The 15,622-nt window shown below is 34.5% G+C and overlaps 1 protein-coding gene across 3 annotated transcripts in view; it reads left to right on the top strand.

The window, feature by feature from the left end:
• Nucleotides 1–15,622, top strand: part of ARHGAP29 (Rho GTPase activating protein 29) — a 61,838-nt gene that overhangs the window by 12,754 nt on the left and 33,462 nt on the right. For 2 of the 3 annotated variants that reach the window (XM_045801747.2, XM_045801746.2), the window contains exons 3-5: nucleotides 5,112–5,246; nucleotides 14,517–14,613; nucleotides 14,995–15,067. In XM_045801747.2, the coding sequence (XP_045657703.2) occupies nucleotides 5,112–5,246; nucleotides 14,517–14,613; nucleotides 14,995–15,067 (305 nt within the window). Of the gene's footprint in view, nucleotides 1–5,111; nucleotides 5,247–6,841; nucleotides 6,967–14,516; nucleotides 14,614–14,994; nucleotides 15,068–15,622 lie in introns of those variants that run through there. The other variant, XM_045801748.2, reaches the window with a different exon arrangement.

Genomic DNA, 15,622 nt, shown 5'->3' with positions numbered 1-15,622 from the left:
GTAATTGCAGAAATTGTTTTTATATTAAATATGTCCTTAATTATAACTTTATTTCCAATTTACTAATATAGATTTTATATATAAGATGAAACTGAAACTTAACTTTAATGTCTCTTTTTCACTAGCCAAAATATTGTGAGACTTTGCTATAAGAGTACTTGTTGTTGAGTATAATTCTGTTTGAGACAAATCTATTGTCAAAGGTGTTTAATTTGGCTTACAGATTTACTAGAAATAGTACCTGTTTATATATATTAAGTCTATAAGACAGTTTTGTTTTTGTTCATTATTTGATATTAACAAATAAAGTAGCTAGAACAGGTGTTCTTACTAATTCTGTTCTACAAATGATGAATCTGAGATCAGAGAAACCAAGAGTTGTATATTTCAAGGTCATTTGAAGGAAGTGGAAGATCAAGCATTGGAACACAGGTTTCTTGATCTAAATCTGTTCTTTCTTTTCGTTTAGGCTCCATGCCCAGCATGGGGCCTGAACTCAGAACCCTGAGATTAAGAGTTGCATGCTCTACCTACTGAGCCAGCCAGGCGCCCCTAAATCTATTTTCTATCCCACCAGTCAGCCACTTACAGCTTTCTTCTGTATTGGGGAAGAACAGTTACTAACTCATTTGCTTTGCTCATTGCTGCAAACTGTTCGGTGGGATAGAGTGGGAAAAGTATTTAGTGTTGGCAAAAGAGCTGCTTAAACTCAAACCTTTTTAAAAAAGTTATATTTTCAGTATAAGAGTCTTTTGGCTTCATAAAATTAATTTGAGATAGATTTAGCCTATTATAATGGAAAAGGACATTTGGTAAAAATAGAACATTTTTTTTACCACTTATAAAATAGTTAAGGGCTTGCTAATTTATAAAGTTCCATTTAAAGTAGTATCAGAATATACTGATGTTCTAGTAGTTGACTCATCTACTCAGGAAAGTTTATGAATCTTTGTAATTAACATTTTTGAAATGTAGTTGTCATGTTCATTTCTGTTGATTTATAGGCTTCAGAAATGTGTTCAATCACAGGAAATTGGAATTATTTATAGGGTAATTTGATGTACTTCTGAAATTTACTACTAAATAATTCAGTTACTGTTTTTTAGTATTTTGACTTGAAACAACTTCAGTATCTGTTTATAAAGTCTTCCTTGTAGGAAAAAAAGAATTGCAAGTTGGTAAGACATTTATGTTAACAGTTAGTAGAATGTTTTGCAGTGATTTTTAAGAATCCCATAGCAGGGTTTCTCAAGACCTCTTACACTGTTAAAAATTATTGAGGATCCTGAAGGTTTTTGTTTATGTGGGCTGTATCTGTAACTATTTATTGTTTTAGAAATTAAAACTAAGAAAATTGAAAAGCATATAACAATTTTGAAATATATTTAATTCCACATATTTAATTTCCTTGACTCTGAAAAGACCAGAATTTATTATCTTGGTTTATTTAGGCACTTAAGCCAGTAGTATTTTGTAGTTCTTGCTTAATACCCAACACTAATTTTGAGTATTGACGGTTGTTGGCACTTAAAATCAAGTTCTTTTGACCTGAGACCTTAAAATAAGGCAAAGTACTCTTATAGTATTCCCCAAGTGTATTAATATCCGTAGATTTTATTGTGAAAATCAGTATAGGATAGAGATAACTGGCTTTCCTTTCTCTTTTTTAAGACTAAGTTAGGTTTTAAAAAGAGTACAGCACAACTTTTTATGATATTAGATATTCAACCTTGGTTTTGATAAGTTGTCAGAAGTATTATCATTAAGTAGCATTATATGTATATATATGTGTGTATATATATATACACACACGTATGTATATATAAAACAATAGGCTTTGCAGTGCAAAACTGGGAAAAATATAATTGTTATATTTACAACTATTCAAACTGTATTATTTTCCAGAAGTTTCTTTTATTTCAAAGCTACTAGGTTCCATTTCAGACCCAACCTTTGTTATTAACCTATTTTTTACTATTGCATTAACTGCTAAAAAGAGCTATAAACATTTGTGGTGGGCTTAGTATGTTTTGACCACTGTTCAAGTGCATTCTGTGTTTTAACTCATTTAATACAACAATCCTATGAACTGGCTACCATTATCTTCCTTTTACAGGTGACAAAATTGAGCCACACAAAGATTAAGTATCTTGGCCAAGGTTTATAAACCATGGAGCTGAAATTCAAATTCAGGCAATCTGGTTCTGGAGATAATGTTTTTAACCAACCACTGAGCTGTATTGTCTCAACCAAGTAAACCTACTGAGCGAAGTAACATCCACAATTATAAAACAGATGATATAGATAGTGACAATTTAAGATAATTCTTTAAACTGCATAGCACATATTCCCTAGGATTTGAAAAATTATAAGTGAATTTGTTAATTATAAAAGTAATATATATTTACAGGGAAAACTCCAAAACTACATAAAATTCCTAATATCTCTTGCCCATCTGTATTTTATTTTTCAAATAGACTTTATTCTTAGAACAGTTTTTGATTTACAGAAAAATTGAGAAGATAGTACAGAGAGTTTCCATATATTCTTATACCTGGTTTTTCTTATTTATTAACATCCTAATATTGGTATGGTGCATCTGTGATACATTATTATTGATTAAAGCCCATAGTTTTACTCATATTTCCATAAATTGTTCCTAATGTCCCTCTTCTCTTCTAGGACTCTATTGTATTACATTTAATTCTCATGTCTCCTCAGGCCCTCCTTGGTTATGATAGTTTCTCAGACTTAACCTCATTTTTGATGACCCTGACAGTTTTAAGGAATATTGGTTAGGTATTTTGTAGGATGCATCTTGATTAGAATTTATCTGGTGTTTTTCTCATGATTAGATTGGGATGTTGGGAGGAAGATAACAGATGTAAAGTGCCATTTTCATCACATGTCATAGCAAGAATAATTACTGGAAACATGTTAACGTCGACCACTGTTAACGTCGACCTTGATCACCTGTCTTAATAATAAAGTTTCTCTACTTTAAAGTTACTCGTCTTGTCCCCCTTTCTCTACTATACTCTGGAAGGAAGTCACTATATGCATGTTCCACCTCCTTGAGGACAAAATATCTGTATAAATTATTTGACATTCTTCTATCCAAGAGATTTGTCTCTTTTCCTCCACTTATTAATTTATTCAATCATTTATTTGTGTCAGTATGTACTCATGGATATTTACTTTATACGTGAGTTATAATCTGGTACTACTTTATTTGTTGCTTAGATTGTTCTAGCCTTGGCCATTAGGAGCTCTTTCAGTTGGCGCCTGTGTACCCTTGACATACCTTAGTCAGTGTGAGGGTTAGTTTTTTCTAAGCTCTTACTTTCTGACTCTACTAGATGTGCCTAATTATCTGCCTTAGTCCTAGAATCATCCATTTCTCTAAGGAGCCCTGATATCTTTTATTAGTGAATGGTAGTAGAAACCAAGCTCAGGGTGGTAAGTGTGTTTGTTCCTACTGGGTGTCATTTCCTTTAGGCACTTTCAGGGGACAGAGCAAAGAAATATATGTGTGTGTACGAACCTGTGTAAATACACACATCTATAAATATTTCTATATATAACTACCTGTGGCTGTGTTAAGCTAGACATGAATTCTTACTGAAGTGGCCAACTCTAAGCTACCACAATATGGATCATTACATTTATTTGTTAATTTCTACTGCAACAGTGAGATACCTGGCTCCCAACGTCCACCATCCATTTACACAGTTTTTCAATTCCAGTATATATGTATAGCAACATTAGAATTGTTTACCTGATGCAAATGCTTTATCAACTAGAGTATAGTACTTATGTGAGTACTATAGTACTTATTTCCTTTGCTTTTAGTCTTTATAGACTCACTCATTTCCAAGGCTACTTCAGCCAGCACCCATTCTATATTTCTGTTGTTAAAATTCATTGGATGAATGAGTCACATTTTCCCCTGAAAGCACTTATGTTCTCTCTGCTTCCACCACTCCTTGAATTATTCTTCTTTGCCTCTCTGGAATACCCTGATGTACCCAGCTCCCCACCTTGCCTACACCTTTTTTTCTCTTGATAATACGATTAAAGAATGGCATATTTGATGGATGATGGTAGAACTTTTCATTTTTGTGTTTTATTCTAAAGACAGTTTTTATTTCTAATGGTTATCTTTTCAACATTTGTGAAAAAGTCAATTGTAAAATTATAAGATGACACTCTATTTAAAAAATGGTTTTTGTTTTTTAAGCTATTTCAAGGGGAGGCAGTTTAACATTAAAAGCATGGCTTCTAGAATTATACTCCCTGAGTTCAAATTCTGGCCCCACAGTTTAGTAACTTGGTGAACTTAGGTGTGCCTCAATTTTCTCATCTGTACAATGGATATTTTAAAATTACCTAATAAGATTGATGTGAAAGTTAATGAGATAATATCTTTTAAGTGCTTTTAACAGTATCTACCACATAGGACGCATATAAAAATGTTAACTATTGTTAAACACTAGTGCTGTATGTAAGGTTACAGAAAGGAAAATTACATCAGAGTATTGCATTTAAAGTAATGGTCTTTTCAGACTTTCAAAGATTACTTCAGGGGTTTTAAAGTTAGGATGATTATACTTTCTTGTTTAGCTAGGATAGTGATCCAGGAATATGCTTCTTGGTGCTGGCAGGAGGAGAAGCACTCCCCTTTTCACTTGCTTAGAGTTTTTTAGTTTGGATAATAAATTATATGGCCACCTTATTCGCAGGATTTGTAAAACCGTGTCTGCCTGCATCTGACCAGAGTTGGTGTAAATGAGCGGAGCGGGCTGGGGATAGACAGGTAGGGCCTGGGAAGGAAGGCACAATCTGGAGAGCATATTTAGACTGGAAGACTGAAAAGGAAGGGCTAAATTGACCATAACTGTGAAATCCTTACTGACTTAAAATGATCATAGATTTATTGAAGGCTGTATAAATTGAATATACTAATTGCAATGGTGAAAATACAAGTGAGCATACAGTAGGCAAACATCGTGGGGCCGCAGCTTCTATTTGAAGTGTGCTTCAAAATGGTCTTTCATAGTTTGCATTCCTGAAACTTGGTCTGGGAAACAAATAATTTTTTTTTCTTTAAGACTGTTTTAAAGAAGTCATTCATATACGTCTGGACGAACTTCTCCGTGTTTTAAAATCTGTAATGAATAAACATCAGAACCTCAATTCTGTTGATCTTCAGAATGCTGCAGAAATGCTTACTGCAAAAGTAAAAGGTAAGAAAGATGTATTAAAAGTTGGTTGGTGTGGGCAAAAAGCATCTAAGTAATACATTTTGGTCCATAGTGACTATGGTGCCACCTCCCCACATATATATCAATAGGAATTAACGTATACTTCAATATGTAGACATTCTCACTAAGTCACACCTAAAACTCTCTTCCTTTCAAAAATTAAAACTTCATTTGGCAGGAAGCAGTTTAAAAATAATAACTGAAACTGACATTTAAAATTTTTGAGTGCATGCTCTTTTGAAGTAAGTTATTAGTGTACAAAATTCTTTGTTTTGTAAGGACAATTGTTGCTGGAAAATGGTCATTTGTAGTGACTCCGCTTAAAGGAGGGAGCCAAACAGAGAAAAAGACTTAATTGGGATCTTTTTTTTAATGTGAAAAAATGAAACTAAAATTAGATATGGATGTACACACACATATTCATGTATGTATATTACATGTGCTAAAGAATCAAGAATAGTGATTTATCCTCTAATGAAATGACTTGCCACCAAAAATATTTTATTAGAGTCTGTTATTCTGGACTGCTGTGTATAAGAAGGATTAAGGGTGAAGGGTATATTTGAGAAGAATGAGGCAGGGGTTTCCAGGAGATCATTAGAAATAAGGGCCTGGGTGTGGGTTGCCAGTCTGATCTTAGAAGCTGGAGTGTGCTAGAGGAGGAGTGTGGTTGTTACAGAAGAGGGGATGGATGTTGGTTTGATGAAACAGGACAGGTGGAATGTTGAGGATTAACGTGAAGTTGGGAGTTGAAGACAGGGACTAGAGAGCTGTTGGTGTGTAGGTGGTAATGGAAGAAGGCGGCAGAAACTCAGTATGCAGAGTAAGTGCAGGCTGAGTCTGAGACCCCAGGGACAGAAAACAGGAGTCTGAGAAACACCCAAGAAATAGATGGTCTAGAGAGAGTTGTCATGGAATTTAAAAGGTGTGAGATTCTAGGAAGGGATTGTCAGTGTTAAATGTCACTGAAGTAATCTGAATTCAAGCAAAGTAACTATAGAAAGTGACTCACCGTGGGTTGAATGAGGAAAGGAAAGGATTCTTTGGGGAGGGAAACGACCTGTTCTGAGTCTCAAAGGTCGGGTGGGCATTTCCTGGGTTAGGGTGGGTGGAGGTTGGGGACTGTGATACAGAGCACTTTTGTAAGAAATCTGGATGTGAAGAACTTGATGTATGTGGTAAACACACACTCCTGCCTAGAGAAGGCAAAGGGCAAGTGTCAAGGGATGAGGCAGGAGGAGAAAATAAAAACCTTGTCAATTAAATATGGTCCATATACCTGTGAACCATTTCCTCTGCTTTTTGATGTAGATTTATTGTGCTTGAGTGGTTCTTTTTCTTTCTTTCTTTCTTTTTCTGTATTTCAAGCATTGAAAAACATGTAGATGCCTTTAAATGGGAAAAATGAATAGTTTGTTGTGACTTTTAAAAATGTGCTTAGTAACCAAATTTGTTTTTAAATAGACTGTTTATACATGCCATTTAACTTAACTTAGATAGGGAAATTTGCGTCTATAGATAGTAAAATTTCCATGCTTGGAAATAGCGACCACAGTTCATTCAATTGTTGTCAGTAGCTATTGTGCGCAGTCAGGATGTCCTGGGGAAGGAGTGTGCCTGTGTGTAGTTGGTGTCCACATTCCAGAAACAGACTTGAAGAAAGTGGCCTCTCAGCTGCCTTGGAGAGCTTTTTTCCTTTGAGGTAAAGCTATCTTTTGAATATTATCTCCCACTGTGACTGTCTTTACCTTTGGGATTATTGTTATCATTTTACTTTTGTGTTGGGTGAAATTTAAAAGATTACTTTGTTGTTCCTAAACTTCCTCTGTTTTAGTAAGACTCCATGAAACTAGAAAATTTTAAAAGTTGTCTTTTCCTTGGTGTAAGTTTATGTTTTAAAATAAAACCTTTCCTCCTCACTCTTATTGAGGCCATCTAAGTGAAGGGAGTTTAAAAATGAAAAATATTCAGTGACCTGAAAAATCGAGGTCACATTAGAGCTTATTTAATTTTTTCTTTTAATGATAATTTTTTTGAAACCTGGAAAGGCGAGGGGAAGGTAGAAACCATTTTTGAATCTCTATTCTATGGCAGTCTAGATGTTTTGTATATGCTGTCTATTTTAATATTTTCAAAAAAACCTATTCAAGTGCGTTTTTATTTCTATTTCAAATGGGGGAAACTCAAAGAAAAAAAGCTATTGTACATTAGGATCAGAAAGCTGTCCGGAATGTGGAGATCATCTTGTCTTAAACCCCTGATTACATTTAAGAAACAAAGATGACATGACTTGGACATCTTAACTGTCGATGCATTTGGCAAATATACCAAGACATTAAAAAAAAAAAACCATATACAGAATGACTTTAGAATCAGGGAGGTGTAATCTTGTTTGTGCTACTGCAGGTGTGGATGTATAATAAATGCATTGGAATAAAATTGGAATCTTTGACTCCTCTTATTTTTTAAGTATGGAATTTACCTTTTGATAACTTTAAAAGAAAATTTCAAAGCTTTAAATTAAATTAAAAACTTTAAAAGACAAAGCTTTTCCTCATTCATTCTAGTAGTGATTTGTATTTCCTGTGTCTCCTCCTGTTTCCAAGCAGGAAGTTAAGTCTGACAAAATATTTGCAATATGGTAAGAGAGATACAGCTTATTTTTGAAGTAGATAAAAGACATCTTCAGCACTCAGTAATTTATTATGTATTTGAGTGTTTGTGTTTTCACTGTTTACATTTATTTTGGTCAATCTTATTTGTAATTTAAATTAATAGGACCATTTATTTAGGTTTTTCGTGATCTGTATTTTGCCCTATGTTTAAAAATTGACAAAGAAGAAAAACAAACTTTAATTATACATCTGAAATTGTGGAAGCTTTGTGTCTTCTTTCTGTTTTGAATACTTCATTTTTTAATAGGCAATACATTGAAACGGTGTACAATGCAAATGGCATAAAAGAGTATCCAGCAGTGAAGTGTCTTTCCTCCCTCAGACGCTTAGCTACCCTTTTCTTGACCTAGACAAGCAGCAACTATTTCTGGATTTTTGTGTATCTTTCTAGAATCATATTATGCATATATAAGCAATACAATATGTTCTTTTTTTTTTACTCTCCTTTTTACACAAATGGTAGCATTCTGCTCCTTGCTCGTTGTTCTGAGTTATGTTCTATACATAAAGGGTTCCCGAATTCTTTTGTTGTGATTTGTTCGGTTTTTTTCTAAAGCTGCATGGTAATCTGTTATGCTCATGTGCTATAATTTATTTTAACCAATTCACTAATGGATACTTGGATTGTTTCCATTTTTTTTTCTGTTACAAATAATGCTTCAATGAATAGCCATGTTCATTTGTATTTATTTTTTTAATATTGCTAAAGAACCTCTGTGGTGGTTCTGCCTTGCTGATAGCAGTGCTGAAAAGGCTGATTTACTGTGCCCTTGCCGACAGAGCTGGTTACCCAGCTTGTTACCCAGTCTGATAATAAAAATTGGCATCTCGGTGTAGATTGATTTGCATTTCCCTCATTTTGAGTGCCGTTGAGTATCTTTTCATCTTTTAGAGCCATTTGTACATCCTTTTATGTGAGTTGACCCTTTACCCCTTTTTTTTTTTGATGGTTGGTCTTTTTTTCTAGTACTGATTTGTAGAAACTCTGCGTAAGTGAAATTAGCCCTTAATCTTTGATCTATGTTGCACATTTTCTTGATCTTTTGATTTGCTTATGGTATTTTATTTTTGCATTTAAATTTATCAGTCTTCTTTATGGTTCTTGGGTTTCAGGTATTAGGAAGGACCTCCCCCCTCTGAGATTATAGTAGCATTCTCCAGTGTGTTTTCATTTAATGTTTTCATGGTGTCATTTATTAAATTTAAGTCCTTGATACATTCTCTAGAGTGTCTACATGTCTATCTTATTTATCAAATAATTCATCTTTTCCCCACTGATCTGGGATGCCATTTTTATCATAAGTACACTAAACTGTCATGTATATTTATATCTATTTTTGGACCTCATTTTATGTCCCATTGATTTGTTTAGTCATGAGCCAGTACCACACTATCTTTACTGTAGTTGTATATGTTTTAGTAGCTGGTGGGGATAACTCCTCTTTCTGGTACTGTTTTTGTTCTGGATTTTATTTTTCCATCAGGACTTTTGAATTGGCTTATCTGATTCCAAAAAATATCAATTGGTGTTTTGAGGATGATGAGTAAAATTTATAAATTTTATAAACTTATAAGTTAAGGAGAAGTTACATATTTAGCATTTCTGAGACTATAGTATGCATTTCATTTCTTCAAGTTGTCTTTTGTGTTTCTCAGAAGCAACTTAAAGTTTTCATTTTGTAAGCCTTACTGCTTTTTGATTTTTCTCCCTAAACATTTTTTTCCTCATGCAAATGATGAAAATTTGCCTACTTTTAATTGAGTGGTTTGCAAGTTGTGAGCCCTTATTTATGACATCAAGTTAGTAGATTGTGACCAGGATTTTTAAAATACAAAAGAGAATAGAAAAGAAAAATCAGAATGTAACACTCATTGTATAAGACTTAAGGATGTTTTGAAACTTCATAGGTGTTATGTAACTAATAACTATTATATGTGTATGGTATACTTGGTCTTGATAGAATGTGTATTTCTTACTGAAGGTTGTGGTCAAAAAAGTTTGAAAGTACTAATAGATGGTATGTATGAAAGCTATTCATGTGATTTCTTAAAGAGATACTAAATGTATCGTAGTGCTTATTGTTGTGACTTAATAGGGAGCCCACGGGAGACAGTTGTTTAAACCTTGAGCAAAATTTTGATGCCATTTTGAAGAATGGCTAATAGGGAGAAGAGAGTGGAGACACCGACACCAATTAGCAGGTTGTTAAATAATCCAGACTACAGGTAAAATGTGGCCTTTTGAACTAAATGGCAGTGGGAATGGAAAGGAAGAAGAAATGTTTTAGAGGTATTTTGAAGCAAAGATAATGAGCTAAGGAATGTATAGAAAAGAGTCGGCTTGCAGGGCAGAACAGAAGGGAGGATAGGGTTCAGGTAGGACATGTTGAGGTTGTAATGCTGGTGGGTAAGCCTGGGAAGTAGGAGAAAGAATATATCAAACAGACCATTGGAAGTGTGGATCTGGAGCTCAGAGGTGAGAACTAGACAGGTAGTTTAAGGATTCGTTTCCTTCAAAGGGAAGAAAATGGATATAGTTCTGTGGAGATAATGTATAGAGAAGAAAGCCAAAGAGGACTGCAGGTTGGGTGGGACGACTATATAAAGTAAAATTGTCAATAGATAGATACACAGAACATGAGAGCACTCATGTTACTAACTACCAAGCCCTGCACTCTACCTCTCCTCTGTGCTTTACAGTTGTTTCTCCGTCATGTCTTTCAATGCTGCACCATTTTACAGAGGGAGAAATTGTAGTGAGGTGATGTAGTCAGAATAACACAAGAAGTGGTGGAGCTTAGATTCCATCTCAGGTCCGAAATTCTGAAGCCCCACTTTTAGTTACTGTAACACATTTCTTCTAAGAGTGCAGAATACTTCAAGATGGAAGAAAGTGTTTAATATTTGTAGTAATAATTCTAGACATTATTGAGGATACTTACCGTATGCCAGACACTGTTAAACTCTGTCTGGATTATTCCATTAATCCCCACAGCAAATTTTTCAGGTCAATACTGTTATTCTGTCAACACCCATTTTGCAGATAAGGAAGCTGGGACATAGAGAGGTTTGTCCAAGGTTGCGTATGTATTAAGTGGTAGAGCTGTTGAGAGTTGTAGAGTGGACAAGTAGGATGAAAACTTAGAAGAAAAAAGGCATCCAAGTTTGACTAATCGGTTTTTGTTGGCAGTGTTGTTAGTGGTTTTGAGTGCAAATAATAACTAACATTTATTGAGCATTTTCTTTGTAACAGGCTCTGTTCTAAGTTCATTCAATTTTTATAACAGTTCTCAAAGTACATATTGTTGTCCCCACTTTATAAATGAGTAGACTGAGGCACAGAGCAGTTGTGTTAAATCCCTAGTAGGAGACAGAGTTTAAGATTTAACCCAGGCAAACTGGCTTCAGAACCCATCCTCTTAACCAGGCTGAGCAAACTGTTTCTGGTGGGGCAAATCCGGCCTGCTGCCTATTTTTGTAAATACATTTCTATTGGAGCACAGCCACTCTTACTCATTTATGTATCACCATATCTCATTCATTTATGTATGGCTCCTTTAGGAATAGTTGCAACATACCACATGTCCTGGAAAGTCTAAAATATTTGCTATCTAGCCCTTTACACAAAGTTTTTCAACCTCTTACAACCATTAGACTGGATGAAAAGCCAAATCCTGGTGAATTTAGTCATGACCTATTTATAGAGGTTTGGCAGTTAAAAAAAATAAAAAGTTAAATTGGATGGTAGCTTTAAGAGGAAATATGGTAAAATGAAAGTTTTTTCACAGAGGAAGGATTGAGTATGTTAGTAGCCTAAGAAAAAATGTCAGTTGAGTGGGAGATAAAGCTGTGGAGGGAGGCGGCATAGGGGTTTGGAGACTGCAAGAGAGGGGGGAAAGATTTATTGCTGGAAAGGGGCCAAAGACTTTTCTTTGACACACGGAGCAGAAGCAAAAAAGAGAAAAGGTATTAAAAATAGAGGGCTGTTTTGAATTGGAGGCAGGGGCAATAATAGTAATTTTCATTCAATGGCTGTAACCTCATTCAAGTAAGGATGAAGATAAAGGAAGATGGTTCCGATAATTGTCCTTTTGCGCACAATTCCTGCTTTTTAAATCTCCCAGTCATGCTTAGTGCTCCGAAAGAAATAGGTAAGAAAGAGAAATTGTTATAGAATTTGCAGTAGTGTTATAAGGTGTTTTTTTCTTGAAAGTCTAACAGGTTAAAGTTAGGAAATGTAAGTAGGCTTTACATTTTTGCTGGTTATATAAGTTATTGTAAATAGACATTATAAATTACTATTTAAAGTTTACTTTCCAATGAGATGTTTAAAAGTGTTGTTGAGGTATAATTGATATTCAATAAAATACATATATTTAAAGGATACAGTTTAATCAATTTTGACATAAAAACCCTTGTGAAACTGTCCCAATCCAGATAATGGGTGCCCCTTGGTACTCCTTCCTTTCTGCACCTTCCTGTAGTCCCCTTTCATCAATTTTGATATGTGGTGTTTTCATTTTCATTGTGTTCAAAACACTTTCTAATTTCCCTTTTTCTTCTTTGACCCATGGGTTATTTAGAAGTGTTACTTAGTTTCCTGGTATCTGGGGATTTTCCAGAGATCTTTCTGTTATTTCTAATTTAATTCCATCTAGTCACAGAACATACTTTGCCTGCTTTGAATCCTTTTAAACCCATTTTGACTTGTTTTATAGTATGGTCTATCTTGGCAAATATTCAGTGTGTACTTGAAAAGACATGCATTCTGCTGTTACTGGATGGAGTGTTCTACACCTGTCCGTCTGGTAGAGGAAGCTGATAGTATTGTTGAAGTCTTCCATATCCTTACTGATTTTCCATATACGTGTTCTGTCAATTATTGAGAGAGGGCTATTGAAGTCTCTGGCTATAATTATAAATTTGTCTATTTCTCATTGTGGTTCAATTAGGTTTTGCTTCGTGCATTTTGAAGTTGTTTATTAGGTGCATAAATGTATAGGATTGTTATGTCCTCTTGGTAAATTGACTCCTTCCTTATTACAAAATGACTCTTCTCCATCATAATTTCTTTTACTGGGAAATCTACTCTGTGTGATGTTAGGCACTAAGCTGGGGCTATTGTAGAGCCTACCATGTTCATTTCTTGTCTGTCAAGATTCTTGTCTTTTGTTGCCTTTTAGCCAATGTCTTGAAAATTTTTGTTTCATGTATTTTGTATGAGTTTCTTTTGGTTATTTCAGGCAGAAGTGTAAACGTTTTTCCATCTTGGCCAGAGCACAAGTCCAAAAATAGCTTTAAAATTATTTATGGTGGTCCTTAAAGTTTTTCTTTTGTTTGTATCAGCAATATTTAGAAGAATCTGATGAAAGGTGTGGTCCTTAGCCCCTCATATCTACAAAGGCTTATCCTTGTAAAATCTTGATTGTAATTTCATGAGGTTTAGAGGCTTGAGGCTTCCTTCATCCTGGCTTAGGAGTTCTTGCTTTCCAGCAAGCATTTTCAACCCTAGTTGTACACTGGAATCACATGGGAGAGCTTTTGAACAAATACTTATGCTCCACCAGGCTTGTGAAATCTGAATTTTTGGTGGTAGGACCCAGATTTTTGTTTTTGAAACTCCCTAGGTAATTCTGCTGTGCAGCTAATCTTCAAAACAGCTTGTTTTAAAGCAAAGGATGGCTTCCTCTTCACTTTGTCTCTCTACCTTCCCTTTATTGGCAAGGATCCTAGGGATGTTGGGATACAAGGAACCAATTGCTCCTTAAACTCACCCTGAGTCTTCAGAAGGGGTTACTTTTAAAAAAATTTCCAATTCCACCTTCAGATTTTGTCTTAGTAAATTGTATATGGGCTTTTCGCAAAGGTGCATAGAGAAGAAGTTAAAATAAGAAAAATTTTTCAGTTATATTTCACAATTTGCTTTAGCAAAATGCAAAATGTTAAAATATGCCTACGGCAAGCAAGAGACAGCAATATGTATCAACTAACATGGACCTCAGAGCCCAAGAGCCTGTAAGAAATAAGGCTATAAATAAGTAGGAATTTAAATTTTCTGAAGCATTGGGTGTTTATGTGATATGCTTTGTATATAGGACTTACGCTATGTCAAATGTATATATGACTTCAATTATTGGTAATTCATAGTGAAAAATATACTTCATTTGACTAAAGCGGGCCACGGTGCATTTAGCTATTTTTACAAATGCCATAAAGCAATAAGCAAGAGAGAATAGCACAGAGTGCTCTTAATGAGAGGTCTGATGTCACATGGACTCTGTGACTCTGAGACGGATTGATTTCACATTGCGTCACTTTTTAGATGTGTCAAATTATGTAATGCGTGGAGTAGTAAGTTTGGAATGCCAGCCACTTGTGTGCAAGCTGATTCTTTTTTATGATTTCTTTAATGAAGAACTTGAACATCATACTCATTTTGTGTCTTAGGCTTTTCAGTTTCCTAATCTTCTGATGCTTCTAGAAGTAATGGTAAATTTTTAAGAGATTAAATATCTTTGTATAAATCTAGTTTAAAATATTTTCTTCCTCATTTATTGTAACCAACCTTTCCCTGTAGCTGTGAACTTCACAGAAGTTAATGAAGAAAACAAAAACGATCTCTTCAGAGAAGTGTTTTCTTCCATTGAGACCTTGGCCTTTACCTTTGGGAATATGTAAGTAGAGGACTGTCATATAAAGAAATTTGGGCCTGGGTGTCTGAGAATATGTCACATAGTTCAGTAGATACATAGAAAGTAAAGTATTAACCAATACAAAATATCATCACAACACTCAAAAAATATGTTCATTATTTCATTATTGTTTTGTTACTGTTTTTGGCAGTGTCTATACAGCTGTTCAGAAGCAACATCCATTTGCAAGTGACTATGTTTATGTGAATAGATTCCTAGGAGTTTATTTCTAAGGTTCTTACTTAAAAAGAAATTATTCTAGATGACATGTTGCATGTGAAGCCTGTGACAGAGCAATGTAATGACTTGTCTTTTTATTTCTATTTCTTTCTTTTTTTTTTTTTTTTTAACTTCCCTGGATAGCCTGACAAACTTCCTTATGGGAGATGTAGGCAATGATTCATTATTGCGACTGCCTGTTTCTCGGGAAAGTAAGGTAGGCCAAGTTTGTGTGAAAGCAGAGACTTAAATATTAATATTTTTAACTTAATATTTCAATAATTTCTTGATCTTAATCTCAGCATTAGTCTTTGATAGTTTTTGAGTTGAGCAAGAAAAACAGATCAGTTCATTTTAAATATGATAACTTATAGTCAGTTTCTGGAACAAAAATTTAATTATACTTCCAAGTGGAGCTATCATTTTGAAAGAATGTATTTGATAGTTTAATGGTGTCCTATGTAATGGATCTGTATGTCATATGGTCCAAAATCTTAGTAAGTAATTTTTAACCATCTTTCTCTCCTGACATTGTCACAGTTCTTAAAGACTGGTGGAAACTTAGAAAAATAACACAAGAAGTAAAGAGGGTGTTAATCTTTTCATACATCCTATAGTTTGTTACCATGAAACACTTATTAATAGGCTATAGGTCTTAATTCTCCCTAAGAGCAGTATGTCAGAGGATTGCAGTTCCGATTTTTTTTTTTTTTAAGATTTTATTTAATTATTTGAGAGAGAGCAAGCGAACACAAGTGGGGGGGGGGGCGGG

The sequence above is a fragment of the Ursus americanus genome, chromosome 12 (assembly GCF_024610735.1).
Source record: "Ursus americanus isolate L20-20 chromosome 12, mUrsAme1.1.p, whole genome shotgun sequence".
Classification (NCBI taxonomy): domain Eukaryota; kingdom Metazoa; phylum Chordata; class Mammalia; order Carnivora; family Ursidae; genus Ursus; species Ursus americanus.
Note: the sequence above shows the minus strand (reverse complement) of the source record. Positions and strands in the feature narration are given on the sequence as shown.